The sequence below is a fragment of the Psittacula echo genome, assembly GCF_963264785.1.
Source record: "Psittacula echo genome assembly, chromosome: 1".
NCBI classification, from domain to species: Eukaryota; Metazoa; Chordata; class Aves; order Psittaciformes; family Psittacidae; genus Psittacula; species Psittacula echo.
Window position 1 is genome coordinate 77,135,631 of NC_137735.1, and position 13,941 is coordinate 77,149,571.

General features: G+C 38.6%; 1 protein-coding gene across 1 annotated transcript in view; it reads left to right on the plus strand.

The window, feature by feature from the left end:
- SEC24D (SEC24 homolog D, COPII coat complex component) overlaps nucleotides 1-13,941 on the plus strand; it is a gene marked incomplete at both ends in the record, with an annotated part of 53,481 nt that extends 39,540 nt beyond the window's left edge. Inside the window, 13 exons of the mRNA XM_080627310.1 lie at nucleotides 523-647; nucleotides 3,191-3,382; nucleotides 3,979-4,072; nucleotides 6,622-6,738; nucleotides 7,193-7,363; nucleotides 8,147-8,243; nucleotides 8,862-9,007; nucleotides 10,397-10,535; nucleotides 11,012-11,130; nucleotides 11,958-12,137; nucleotides 12,665-12,856; nucleotides 13,308-13,397; nucleotides 13,801-13,941. Of these exons, the coding sequence (XP_080483436.1) occupies nucleotides 523-647; nucleotides 3,191-3,382; nucleotides 3,979-4,072; nucleotides 6,622-6,738; nucleotides 7,193-7,363; nucleotides 8,147-8,243; nucleotides 8,862-9,007; nucleotides 10,397-10,535; nucleotides 11,012-11,130; nucleotides 11,958-12,137; nucleotides 12,665-12,856; nucleotides 13,308-13,397; nucleotides 13,801-13,941 (1,803 nt within the window). The remainder of the gene's footprint in view (nucleotides 1-522; nucleotides 648-3,190; nucleotides 3,383-3,978; nucleotides 4,073-6,621; nucleotides 6,739-7,192; nucleotides 7,364-8,146; nucleotides 8,244-8,861; nucleotides 9,008-10,396; nucleotides 10,536-11,011; nucleotides 11,131-11,957; nucleotides 12,138-12,664; nucleotides 12,857-13,307; nucleotides 13,398-13,800) is intronic.

The window sequence follows — 13,941 nt, forward strand, 5'->3', positions numbered from 1 at the left end:
ATGGCAGATGACCACCACTTAGTACTTCTAAGAACTGTAATACTGTAATTCTGGTTCAGTACCTAAGTTGTATTTTCTGTTTCCAGATTGGTTGGAAATAACAGTTGTTAGAGACAAATGCTAACAAAGATTGAATGTAAACATTCACATTAACAAAATGGTATTGCATATTGATGTAGGGAATGCAAAATCCATATGCGTACAGAAAAAGCCAAAAGGCAAATCTGTTTAAACACTTGAATTCCAGCAGAAGATGTTTATGTTTCATCTTACCTGGTAAACTGTTAACCTTTACATGTTTTATTCCATAAGGATGCTGTTCTCCAGTAACAATGTTTTATTCCAGGAGTGGACTTTACCCAGTGAGTGTCAGCTTTCTGCAGTAGTTACTATTTATGATCCATAGCATTTTTCAAACAATTGAATGCTGTATTTAGATTGCCTTAAGGTACCACCTGTAAATTTTTTTTGTATAACAGGGCACTGTCTAATTTTCCCTGTAAATGGTCATTTTTTCTGTAGAACAACAAGCCTCCAAAGCCACCAGCTTATATCTTCATGATTGATGTATCGTACAGAAACATCAAGAGTGGTCTGGTTAAACTCATATGTGATGAGCTTAAGACTCTTCTAGATAAGCTTCCAAGGTAAAGAAATAAAAGTGTGCTTTGCTTAACTTACTACACAGCATTTTGCATGGAAGTTTGAATATTGAGAGGTAAAAAAAAGCAACAGAAAATGTCCAGATTTACAGTACAGGCATTTTTGAGCTGATAGTGACCAAATGTTAATTTTCACTGCTGGCATTTCTTAGACGTTGATGTCTGGGCTTACTGTATGAATGGAAAAAATCTGTCATAGTAACTGCACATGTAGCTTGCATTCTTTTCCTTTCTTGTAGTGAGTTCTAGTGGTGGTATCAGCTACCACCTAGGTTGTAGTTTTGACTTGCTGTGAAGTTCTGTTTACTGCAGTGCTGCCTTTCTCATACAATTAAACAGAAAATACCAAAAGTAGAATACTCAAGAATGTCAAGTCTCTCTAAAGCCATAGCGTTTGTGGCTTGTGTCTTTAGCTCTTATTGTTAATTAGCAAAACTTTTAAAGCTTCTAAAACTCTGCTGTATGACTTCTCTGTCCTTGAGAGGAGAAAAATCTTGTAGGCCCCAAATATTTTATTAAATATAGCACATCCGCTTTGTGAGCATTAAACACACTTAAATTTTACTAATTAAATTACTAAATTACTAATTTAGTAATTAAATATTACTATTGGTCAATATTAATGACAATGTACTATTTTATTGTAGTTTAGTATAATTTTTAGTATAGTGCATTAGGGTAGTTTTCATTAAAGTTTAAATAATGCAGACATATAGTTCAATGAGAACAGTGAAAACTGGGAAATTAAGTGGCTGTTTTTCAGTGAAGGCATATAAAAGCATTGAAGAACATACAGAAAGAAAATGCATTCCAAATAACAATACTTGCAGAGGGTAAACATTTAAATGGAGAGAGCAAAGTGAGGAAGGGTGGGAGATGGGGTGGGGTATGTTAAAAATCATGTATCATGTGTCCTGGGATCTTTGTGCATGAAAGAAATTGCAGTGTAGGGTGAAGGGTTAGTTTGTTAGATGCCCATGTAAGGCCACCTCTAAAATACCTTGTCATTGAAGATTATACTGGAGAAACAAGTGTTTATACTATCCTGAACATATCTCAGAGCTTTCCATCAGGAGTGGTCATGACTTTGAAGGTAATAATCACCTAAGCTTGAGCAGGGAAAGTTGCAGAAAAATGAAAGCAAGTGTATCTACATCACAAAAAAGACACATTAATTCTTCTCCTCACAGCACTCTGCAGATATCTGCTGCTAAATAATGTTTGCAGGGCCAAAGTTTTTATGTTTTCTGAAAAAGCAATAGAAAAACACAAAGAAAAGACAGGTCCTTCAGTTTCTTCAGACTCAGCTGTGGTCTTTAAGCAATAGTAATTAAAAAAACAAAACAAAACAAAAAAACAAACAAAAAAAACAAACCAAAGCAAAAAAAAACCAAACAAAAAACCCAACCCCCAAAACCAACAACTTAAGGCATTCCACCAAAATTTATGTTGAAACTTCTATTTTGGTGCTGAGATGCAAAGGTGTGTTCATTTTCTGTTGTTGGACGAAAACAACTGCAAAAATATTCTGCTCTTACCATATGATGTGAGAGCCCTGTGCTAAGAATTCGTCTTGTGCCCATATCTTTGAGAGGAAGGACTTGAGGTACAAAGCAGTCAGTGTCACAAAAGGGCTGGTTGGTCTAAAGGCCTTCTCCAGCTATGACTGTGGAAGTGCTGCAAAGCCGCTGAAGTGGCTGAGAAGTTAGAAAGGATTAAGGTAGGTGGCTTGAAACCTGGTGTTAAGAACTCTGGTTTTGTAGACATGCAGCATAGCTGAAAACACATTATTTGCTTGCTTGAAATTTTAGAGCAGACATTTTTAAGCTTATGTGTTCCAAACCAGAAACCCCTGGGACTGTATTTAGAAAAATAGAGAAATGTGTTGAAAAAAGTTGTGCTTATGAGCTCAGAAAAATCACACTAGTTGTGCAAATATGATTTTATATAATTTAAAAACAAAAACAAAAGCTGCACAAAAACCCCAAAAAAATAAAACAAAAAAAAAACCCAAAACACACAAATGACAAGAAGCCCAAACAAATGTTTGAAAGCATTTCTGTATCTGTGATCCAGACGTCTCATTCTGAGACTTTAAAAATAATTAAATAGTTTATGAGATGTATAGGCAACTGGCCACTGCATTACAGCTAATCTTTAAAGCTGTGATAGAAGCAACTGGATATTCAGACCACCACAGATAAGAGCAGTATCTGAAAAAATTGCCCCTGGTTTATTCTTTATCTTAGGGATTTTTCACTGCTTGGATGGAATGCACAGTTGATAGAGTTGATGTAAATACATATATATTTTTATAAAATGTAAGCAATACAGCATTTGATTTTTATCAGGGTGTTTTAATCTGAACTAAGGCAAAGATTGATATCATTACTTGACTTGGTTGTTGTTTGCTTTGTTGTTCTCTGTATGGATAGTGATCTGAAAGCAGCCTTGCTTTGCAAAGGAATGCTCTTATTGCAAGATCAGAAATTCAGAATTATAACCAGTTGGTTTTGGTTTTCTTACAGAGAAGAGCAAGAGGAATCCTCAGCAATTCAAGTTGGTTTTGTCACTTATAACAAGGTCCTCCACTTCTTTAATGTCAAAAGCAGCTTAGCTCAGCCTCAGATGATGGTGGTCTCTGATGTCGGAGAAGTTTTCGTTCCTTTGCTGGATGGTTTCCTTGTTAACTTCCAGGATTCACGATCTGTTGTTATCAAGTAAAGTATGATTCGTCCATATAGGAATAAGATATGAAAGCTTATGATATGCATTAATCCTTTTAGTCAGTCATATTATTGGGGATGAGAGGGTACATGTGTTTATTGAAATACTGTAGAAGCCAGCAGATGCTTCAAGTCATATAGTTCCACCTCTGAAGCAAAGAAAAAGGGATATCAACAACCCCCCCAGTGCTCAGTTGGAAAGCATGTTTAGGCAAGGTGTAGACCGTGCATCTTCAGCTGTGCTGTTTCAGAAATGTGACAGGGGTGTGTGCCATATTGCATATTTTTCCTCTTGCAATGTATAGGATGCACACCTGGGTATGATCTAAGGCTCACAGCACACCAGAACTCCTTAACTTTTAGCTATTTATTTTTTATTTATTTTTTTATTGCATGTTCTTTTTTGTTACCAGCTTTGAAATAACGCATCTCCTAGAATTTAAAAATTCCTATTTTGTTTTATTCTGGCTGTAATCCTAAGAAATTGAGCAATCAAAATTTTCTTATCTGAATTGGTAGGTTACAGGGTAGTTTGGGGAGTATTCCAAATAGCTAACCAGCTAAGACACTGATCCTTTCTTCTTTCATAGCTTGTTGGACCAGATTCCAGAGATGTTTGCAGACACTAATGAGAGTGAGACCATCTTTGCTCCTGTTATCCAGGCTGGCATGGAGGCACTAAAGGTTAGAATGTTCCTCTCTATAGAAGTGAGAATAAGACTTGATAAGCTGCAGAAGTTCCATTTGCTAAAAGCCAGTCCCAAGTCTCCTACAAATCACAATGGGAAATGATTAAAAAAAAAGAGTCACAGATTATTTCCAGCACTAACGTTCCAGTACTCTAACAGTATGTCTGAACTGCTCTAGTTAAAATGAGAACACTCACAGGTATACATGTGTTTCCAGATTATGCTTTTTGGGGGAAGCCAGTCCCTAGAGTCTCTGCTAGAGATGGATGTTTAGGATGCTAGAATGGATGTTTAGCAGAAGATGAGGAGCAGGAGTCTATTTCTCATTCAGCATTTGGGAGAAATAAAAAAGGATATAGTTACTGCAGCAGGAACTAATAAGATACTCTGGATGTTTGCACAGGTAACCCATCCTTGCATGTGTGGAGGGTGGGAAAGGAGTCAGTGTAAGATACAATTTTGCCCTTTCTTCTGCTTCTGTGTATTTCTTGTGCAAAATAAGATATTTATGACGATTTATGACTGAATCAGGCAGGGTAGTGAAGGGTTTCTGCTTAACTGACAATTTTCACAGCCTATATACTGCTGAAAATGAATCCCCAGGTCAAGATGCATCCCCAGTCACTTTCTGTATGTCCAGGACACCCTCTGCAATGCTGACATTTCCAAGAAGCGCTGCCAATTAAAAGGATGCCACCATGGTTCATCACTAGATTTGTAGGGGTAAAAAACAGCCAGTGGTGTTTTAAAATAGTTGATTTATCTGTAAACTGTGTATAAGTAAAGCATGAGCTTTGAGTAGATAAATTCGTTGAAGTGAAAATACAGAACACTGCTCAAGTCTGTTTCTTAAATATTTGATTAATACCCATTTTCTTACACCGGAAGGTGTGTGTGCAAAACATGTTTGGTTATTGTTTCCATCAGAATCCTCTTCCATAATACTTGACTTTGGTGCTGGATATAAAAAAGCAGCTCTAAAGTAAGCTTTTTATTTAGCTCAGTTTTTTTAAGTTATAATTTGTAAAGATGTTCACTGTGAATTATTAATATGCATAAACTTGTGCTCAGGAAGACAATTCTTGTCTAAGAAGATTTAAAATGGATTGTGGTCCTATTTGGGATTAATTTTAATATACTTTTAGAAATAATACACATACATTTTAGAAAATGTGGCAGAAGCAGTGTCAGTAATTCCTGCTGTGTATCATGACAAACATATTTGGTAACTCCTTCAGTCTTCAGCAGAATGCTTCTTAAAAGGCATTGAAGAAATTAGCATTTGTGACTAAAGATACTTATGCTTGAAATACTAGGGATGAAATTTCTGCTCTATAAAATGTAAGACACTGTCTTCAGTTGCATTTCTGCCTTAGCAAAGAGATTTCTTGTTTTCTCAGAAGTATGCCGTGGCTTATTTTGAAATGTGGAATATCTTGAGAACATCTCAAGATCTTCAAGAAGAGGAGTACCAAAGCTGATCTGTGTCTGTGGTCTTGGGTATTGACAGTTTTAACCTGTATATGTGGCTAAGTCTGGGGCAGGAAAAAGACAAATCCATCACTCCTCTTCCTTCCCTTTGTCACACTGAGCTGCTTCTGTACTTGAAGACCTCAGAACTGCTCATTGTTTTTTATTTCACTCTGCTTTCGCTTTGGTTCAGCCCTGGAGTGCTTGGGCAGCTGGACCTGAGGATTGCGACTGAAATAGTCTAGTTTGTTTTGTTAATTCCCACTAGCTGTCTCAATAGTAAGCAATAAACTGGATTTTCTAAGTTTTGGTGGAAAAGCTTGTTTATAGTACAAAGAGGCCTGTAACATTGCCACTGTTGTTACACTGTTCTTCAGAATTCAGGAGTTTCTGTCAGGAGTCTGCATCTCAGTAAATATTACGTCCTCATTAGCATTCTAAGTAAGAATAGAAAACTGGAATAAAAATGGCAGTTACTTTGTTTCTTACTGATAAGAGGAGATGTTCATTGTAAGTTTTGATACTCCTGCATTTTAGTGTAGATTTGAATGTGGAATCTAGTACAGGAGTGTAATTGTCACTCATCTGTAAGTGTAGTGATCACTAGTGTGCCTGAAGGGAAAGAAATAATTTTTCTGTTAAATTATTTTTTGTTTTAATTTTTCCAATGTAATATTTGTACTTTTGATGCTTGGTGGTTGCTGCATAATGCTTGTATCCAATTGGGAAGTCTCTAAGAGAGGTACTCCTAGTTTTGCCCATCAAGATTTTAAAACTTCTCTGTAGAAACTACTGTAATGATGCATCAGCCAACCTTGGAACTAGATGATCTTAAGGACCTTTCCAGCCCTAACCATTCTGTATCCATGTGCTAGGCTAAGGAATTCACTGATGTAAAATTCCCAGTTTGTTTTAGGACTTATGTCTGTTGAGTTTTGAGTCTGTAAATGAATTATATAGCTCTGAGGAACTTGCAGGAAGTTTACACTGTTCTCTGAGATGCCACAATGTGTGAAAATTAGGCTTGTTCATCTTAGCACTTACAAATATGCCAATATGGTGTCTTTGGAACAGGCTGCAGAATGTGCTGGAAAATTGTTTATTTTCCATTCTTCATTGCCAACTGTGGAAGCACCAGGGAAGCTGAGGAACAGAGATGACAAGAAACTACTCAATACAGATAAAGAAAAGGTATTTTCTGCTCTGAGTTAACAAGGAACTGCTACTGTGCTGAATTTCTTTAATAGGGCCTCGATCTTTTTTCATTTATTTTCTTTACAAAGATGTGTTGTTGAATTAGAAAATGTTCCCATTCTTAGTGTGCCCTGGCTATGTAGGAATATTGAAAGTCAAAGTATGGTAAAGCAGCCATTCCCATCAATAATGGAAAACCCAGGCAGCAGATCAGTAATTTTCACCCATGAAGAGCTTTTGCTGCCTGCCTGTTCAGTGACTTAGTTCTCTAAGAACTTACTGAAATTGGTTCCCTACATACAGTAGATGGGCAGGGGCAACATGTTTTTCATTAAATCCACACCTCACAAGTTCCATTTAATGTTTTTTTTCTTCAAGTGGACATTTAAATTGTGGCTGGCTACCAACAGTAACTGATGTTATGACACTTGTATTCTTTAATTCTGTGCAGATGCTATTCCAGCCTCAAGTAAATTCTTATGAGCCCTTAGCCAGGGATTGTGTGGCCAATGGCTGCTGTGTGAATTTGTTCCTCTTCCCAAATCAATATGTGGACATAGCCTCCATGGGTCTTGTCACACTCTACACTGGAGGAACACTGTACAAGTACAACAATTTCCAGGTAAGTGTGGCAGGTTTCCTGCCTCTTGTGTAGTAATACCTGGGGATTTGTTGTTTTTCTTTGCATTCCAGTGTGTGCTTTGATACTTTACATAGTTGTGTAGTCACTCTACTTTTTACTTACAAACATCAGGGGAGACAATTCAAACTTAGAAATGGCAGATCAGGCTCAAATATGTCTTTTGAAACAATAATAAGCTGGTTGGTGTTTTAAAACTAAATCCACTTACTTACTATGCTGGAATCTGAGCAGGGAAGTCAGTTATTCCTGCATATAGAGATACAAATGCTTACAATAAAGACCCCCCCAAAAGCGCAACACAAGGTGGTTGTTTTACACCCTTGTGTACAGTCTCACAAGAATCTCTCTGGGCAGTAGGGGACTTTCTCTGTGGCAGGAGCTGACCTGCAGAAGCATTTTTTGCACAGTCAGCAAGGCTACTCTGCAGTTGTTATGGCTGTACCATAAAATTCTAGCTAGGCTATAGGGTGAAGTCCAAGAGCAGATGGTACTGGACATCATTTGATTGAATAGAAATCCTTGATGTCCAGGTCTAGTGATGTATTGATGCATACCTGTGTACATATGCTTCTGTTAACAAAACAACAACTAACATTTTAAAATATATTTTTTAAAGAAAAAAGAGAAATGTTGCATATGAGAGAACCCGGTTTGATGCCGCGGATGGGGGGGTCACGGGAAGCAGGGAGAGGGTTAGTTTTCTGCCGTGCTGCTGCCACCCGGTGGTTAACTGCGGTTTTTGCTCTTGCTTTGTGGTTCTAGCTCGATGCCGACAGCCGACGGTTCTTGAGTGACCTCCGGAAGGACATAGAAAAAAAGATCGGATTTGATGCAATAATGAGGGTTCGGACAAGTACAGGTAATGGGGCCCGCTGGGAATGAAAATAAATGTGAATGCATGTGAGAATATATCATTTTAAATAATATAGTGCTGTACACATCACTTGAATTTCATTTCATACCTCTTGGAAAGTAATTAGATAGACTGAGAAAGTGCCTTTCCTGTAAATGCCTCCATAATAATTATTTTTTAATTGTAAGGCTTCTAATCATTATGCATGCATCTTGGATTGCAAGGAAGCATAAAAAACACTTGCATGTTCCTTTGTTTTCCTACTTCAAATGACTTTACTGTGTCTATTTTTCAAGCATTCCTTTTTACCTCAGATGCAAGTATCTGAGAAACAGACCCACACAACATGGCCAAGTCAATGGCTCGAAAGGTTCTGGGTGATCTCACAGTCACAGCACAACTTCATGGCCTATCAGCTTTTCCCACTCACCCAACTGTCAGAAACTGCCATCAGCAAGGACAGTTGGTGGGGCCCAGAGGCTGCATATCCTAGAGAAAAAAAGGATTCCTGTTTCAGGAAACAAAATTGATTGCCCATAAAAGAAAAGTCACAAAGTAGTGCCAATTTTATTTGCTGTTTTTAAATAGAGGGCTACATTTGGGGTTTTTTTTTAAATCTTGTAGGCTTCAGGGCTACAGACTTCTTTGGTGCCATTTACATGAACAACACCACAGATGTAGAGATGGCAGCAGTTGACTGTGACAAGGCAGTGACAGTAGAGTTCAAACATGATGACAAATTGAATGAAGACAGTGGAGCCTTAATTCAGGTAAAAAAAAACCAATTACCTCTAATGTTGTGAAATTGTGAGCAAGAACTGCAGGCAGAACAAAAAGAAGTTATGGTGTAGGACTGATGGGAACACGGCCCATCTTTCACATGCTCTGGTGACAGAGTATTACTACTAAAAAAAAAAAAAAATTGTTTTAATTAAGTATCCAAAGGTTGCAGTGCAAGTGATGCTCCTCGTGACAATCAGTGTGCTCACCTGCCTGTCTATTCAGGGATGATGCCACAATGCTTTCACAACATTCCCTGCGAACTCCAACAGCTATTTTTTTCCCCATTTTATTAAATAAGTTAATTTAGTGTGTAAGATTCATTACTTCTTACACAGAAATGGTACCTGTGCAATCAAAGCTCTGGCTTGCACACTGTCAGCTAGCTGCCCTGCTCCCTTCAGGCTCTTGGCACTCGGGTGCCAGAAGCCCCCGAGACATGCTGGAATACATCTTTTGTTAGGATTGGGAGCATTCCCACCCTTTGAGAGGCTGTTGTTTACTATTCTAGATTTGTTTAGTCATGACCTTCTTCTCATTTGATGACAGAAAATATTGCAACTTGCAAGATTTTAAACTTAAGCTACGTAATTATCTGAACTTTTTGTTTCTGTTGTGTTTGGCTTTAGCTTGCCCCTATAAATACATTTCATAGGTCAGCAGTTAATCCCTGTGTATGAATACAGCGCTGGGAAACACCCACTTTGATATGTCTGAGGTCGCTTCCTAGCACCACGGTGCAGCAGTGATGGGTGTAGATTTATATTTACAGCTCTTCCATGTGAGAGGTACTTGTGGAATGCAACATGTTATGTTCAAGTATCAACATTATATTGAAGTAGAACTGGAGACATAAGGAAATTCTTAAATTGCATCCTCAATATTTAATGGTAGCTGCAGGCTATTGGGGTTAGCAGCACCTTGCTTCACTTCATAAGCAAGTTATTAATGTAAAAAGAACCACTCGGCTTTTCTAGATGAGAAAGTTTTCCTGTCCTGTTTTTGTGAGGAGCTAATGTGATGGGCAGAGCACTTCTCAGCAAGCATCTCATTGTATGGAGTCTTTGAACTGTTCAAATATTACCCAAAGTATGGTTTACAAACTTATAATGAGTGGACTCCTGTTTCCAGATTATACCATCAGCATGTAGCAAATGAGAGTAATAAGCTTTTGAACCAATCATATTATTGTCATAGTCATGTCTATTATACTTCCATGAAGACCACAGAGATGTTGATCCTACAGCTCTCAGCAGCACTGCAGTAGTCCTGCGAGGCTAGGCTGTCTTCGCCAGTAATTATATGCCTTCTGTGCACAAAGCAGGTGAAGCTTTTTGTTTTAAAACAAAAATAAATGGTATTTTTTACTTCTTTTGCAGTGTGCTGTCCTTTACACGTCCATAAGTGGGCAAAGAAGACTTCGCATACACAATATAGGTTTGAATTGTAGCTCCCAGTTAGCGGATGTCTACAAGAGCTGTGAGACAGATGCGCTTATCAACTTCTTTGCTAAGTCAGGTAAAATTGTAACAGAAAGATTTTCTTTCCTTTTTTACTTTGAGGTGAAGGAAGGGGAAGGAAAGGGAGCTGGAGTGATCACCTAGGGGTAAATCGTGTTTTGTAACTTGCTCGTCCAAGCCTGAGCAACTCTTGAAGAATTATAAAATTCAAAAGACAGATTTTGGATTTTAGAGATACTGCCATAAAGGAAAGCTTGTGAAGGGAGCTACAAACATGTAATGCACAAAACTGTGCAGTGGAAGGGACATCCTGACATAGTGTTGGAGGTTTGGGCTTTTTGGTTGGGATTTTTCTTTCTTTTTTTTTTTTTTTTTGTAAAGATGAATAAACATCCTCCCAGATGTTGTCTGTAAAAGAGACTACAAAACAGCCATAGACCCCAAATTAGTAGAACCAGCAGCTAGCAGAATCTAGGTACTTCCAAGAGTACACATCTGTCTTTAGCACACTCCTTTATTCTTCTGTATTTGTAGCTTTTAAGGCCGTTCTAAGCCAACCACTAAAGATGGTCAGAGAGATGCTGGTGAACCATACAGCTCACATGCTGGCGTGTTACAGGAAGAACTGTGCCAGCCCCTCGGCAGTAAGCCAGGTAAAACCCACCTGCACTGCGTCCTCCCCACACCATGCGCTCCAGCAGATGAGCAACCATACCTGCACCATCGCAATGCCAGAAAGGAAAATTTTCCTTTTCTTTCAAATATAATTAATGACAGGTGTGATTCAGTGGGAGCAATTAGACAGCCTTTCATTTTTTTTCCTGCTGGAATTATATGTTGAATCACAGAGATTTCATTTTTCTAATGTTGTTACAGATTTTGGCATTCTAATTTCTGACAAATAATACTATCACTGTCAAAAAAATAAAAATAACATTGTATCTTAGTAAACAATCTGAATCGCACATAGATGATGGATTGCTGGAGTGATAAATACCTGATGTGTCTAGGCGGAAAATCTTTGGTGATTAAGATAAGGCTGTTAAATCCTTTCTTACCCAAGGGTAGTAAGAAGCTCTAGGAACCTGATTAGTTACGTTGCTCACTACTTGAAAATTCTCTGAACTGAAAGACATTCTTTTATAAGTTCAGAACATTCGGGGAGGTCAAACTGAACCAACAGCAACATGTTGACAAATCCTCTCAGCAACTGTTTCTGACAAAAGTCTTTTTCCATTTCAAAAAAATATCCAAAAGATGGCTGAACTAAATCCAAATCCCATAAGCACTGGAATTTATATATTTATTATATGAGATGTCACTCTGGTTTGAAACAGCACACAAAAACCAGTTTTGTTTGGTTGGTTTTTTTTCCTTTATTTGAAGACAAGAATCTATGTTTTATTGAAATGTTTGAAAGTCCAGCCCTCCTTCCCATGCAGTGGGCTGTACCATATAACAAGCTTTCTTTGCTTCTCAGCTCGTTCTTCCAGATGCAATGAAGGTGCTGCCTATGTACATGAATTGCCTGTCCAAGAGCTGCGTGCTAGTTGGTAGGCCAGAAATTCCAACCGACGAGCGAGCTTACCATCGCCAGCTGGTCACCTCTATGGGGGTAGCCGACACACAGTTGTTTTTCTATCCCCAACTTCTGCCAGTTGTGAGTATGCTGGTTGTGCATCTCTCCCTTTTCAGGAACTGTTTTCAGCGTGCTGCTGTCTTGTAGTTGTGCAGCTGCAGGAAATGTTCTTCCTGCCGGGCAAGCGCTACACTACCATGCTGGATTACATTTTTATGGCAAGGTAGTTGCTAGTTCAACTAAATTGAGGAGGGAGGGTAGAACCTCTAGTTTAATGGAAAATAGGGAATGAACATCATCAATTGCTGATTTCAACATCCTCAAGGACTCCAAGTGTACATTAGCAAGGTTTTTGCTCATGCTAATGAGAGATCCCAGTTCTGCTAAAGATCAGTGCTGCTCTGCAAGTGTTTCCCCACTTATGGCAGGCCTTCCTTTGCACAGTGTTAACTGAAAAAAAGGAGGTTTGATTTCTAATTCCTCTAATCTGGAAAGGAACCACTAAGATGTGCTAAACCTTTTGATAGTTACTTTTCAGGATCTGATTAGAGCTTTACTCAACCTTGAAGTCACCAAGTCTACAACTCTGGCACATTTTTGCCCCACAGCACAGCCTGGATCTGAAGAGTGATGCCATCCCAGCTGCTGTCCGCTGCTCTGAGGAACGTCTCTCAGAAGGGGGGGCCTTCCTTCTGGCCAATGGTCTGATTATGTTCCTGTGGCTGGGAGTCAACGTACCCCCAGAGCTCATCCAGGGGCTTTTCAATGTGCCATCCTTCGCACACATCAGCGCGGAGGCTGTGAGTAGATGGAGACTAGTCCCTTTTTCACGATTTATGCACACCTGAACATACATCATCATCTAACATCCATCAAACTTTAATAAATAAGCTTTGACAGTCTGAATGCTTACAGGAGAGGAGGTTTCACAACATTTTTAAACCTTCTTAAACTTATACTGTTGCAGATATTAAAGTCCAATTGAATGGGTATTGCTAAAATTGAAACAAAATGCTTTGCAATGGTTACAACTCTCTCTGATAGCGAATTTTCACACAGTGATTAGATGAAACTAAAAAATTTGCCTAGATGGATCTTTGAACAGATGAGAGATTTTTTTTTTTCCTGGTTAGAATGAAATGCATCATAACTACCAGCAGTTTGCATCATAACTACCAGCAGCTAATCTCATCTGAATTTGTAAGAGATGTGACTGGAATTTAACAACCTGCCATGCTTTCATTCTAACAGACATCACTGCCTGACCTGGACAATCCATATTCTAAGAAATTTAAGTCAGTACTGAAGCATATCCAGAGCCAAAAGCCCTACACTATGAAGGTAACTTCTCTCTGACTCATTCCTCGTCCCTGTTCAAAACAAAACCTACTGGTAGGTGTAAAAGGTTTTATGTATCAGGAATTTTCCTTTATGTCATTGAGTTCCAGCATGCATTGTAGACACAAGTATCTCAAATGTGCTCAATTCTCATTGATCAAAGGAGATTTTCAGAGGTAGGTTAAGTCTAAAGGTTGCCATTTTATTTGCACACCTTAAGTCACACTAGTCTGTCTCTCCTGTTCATAAATACAGCTACTAAAACATGGAGATTTATTAGTTTCTGTCCATCCCATCTATCCATACCCCCCCCCCGCCCCCAAGAGCATGCAGTAATAGATGCAGGGAAACCACACTCCAGTTAGTATGATTATATCCTAAAAATACGTTTCTCTCCTCTTTTCAGTTGATGATAGTGAAACAGCAGGAGCAACCAGAGATGCTTTTCCGACAGTTCCTAGTAGAAGACAAGAGTATTTATGGAGGAGCATCCTACATGGATTTCTTATGCTGTGTTCACAAGGAGATCTGCCAGCTGCTCAGTTAA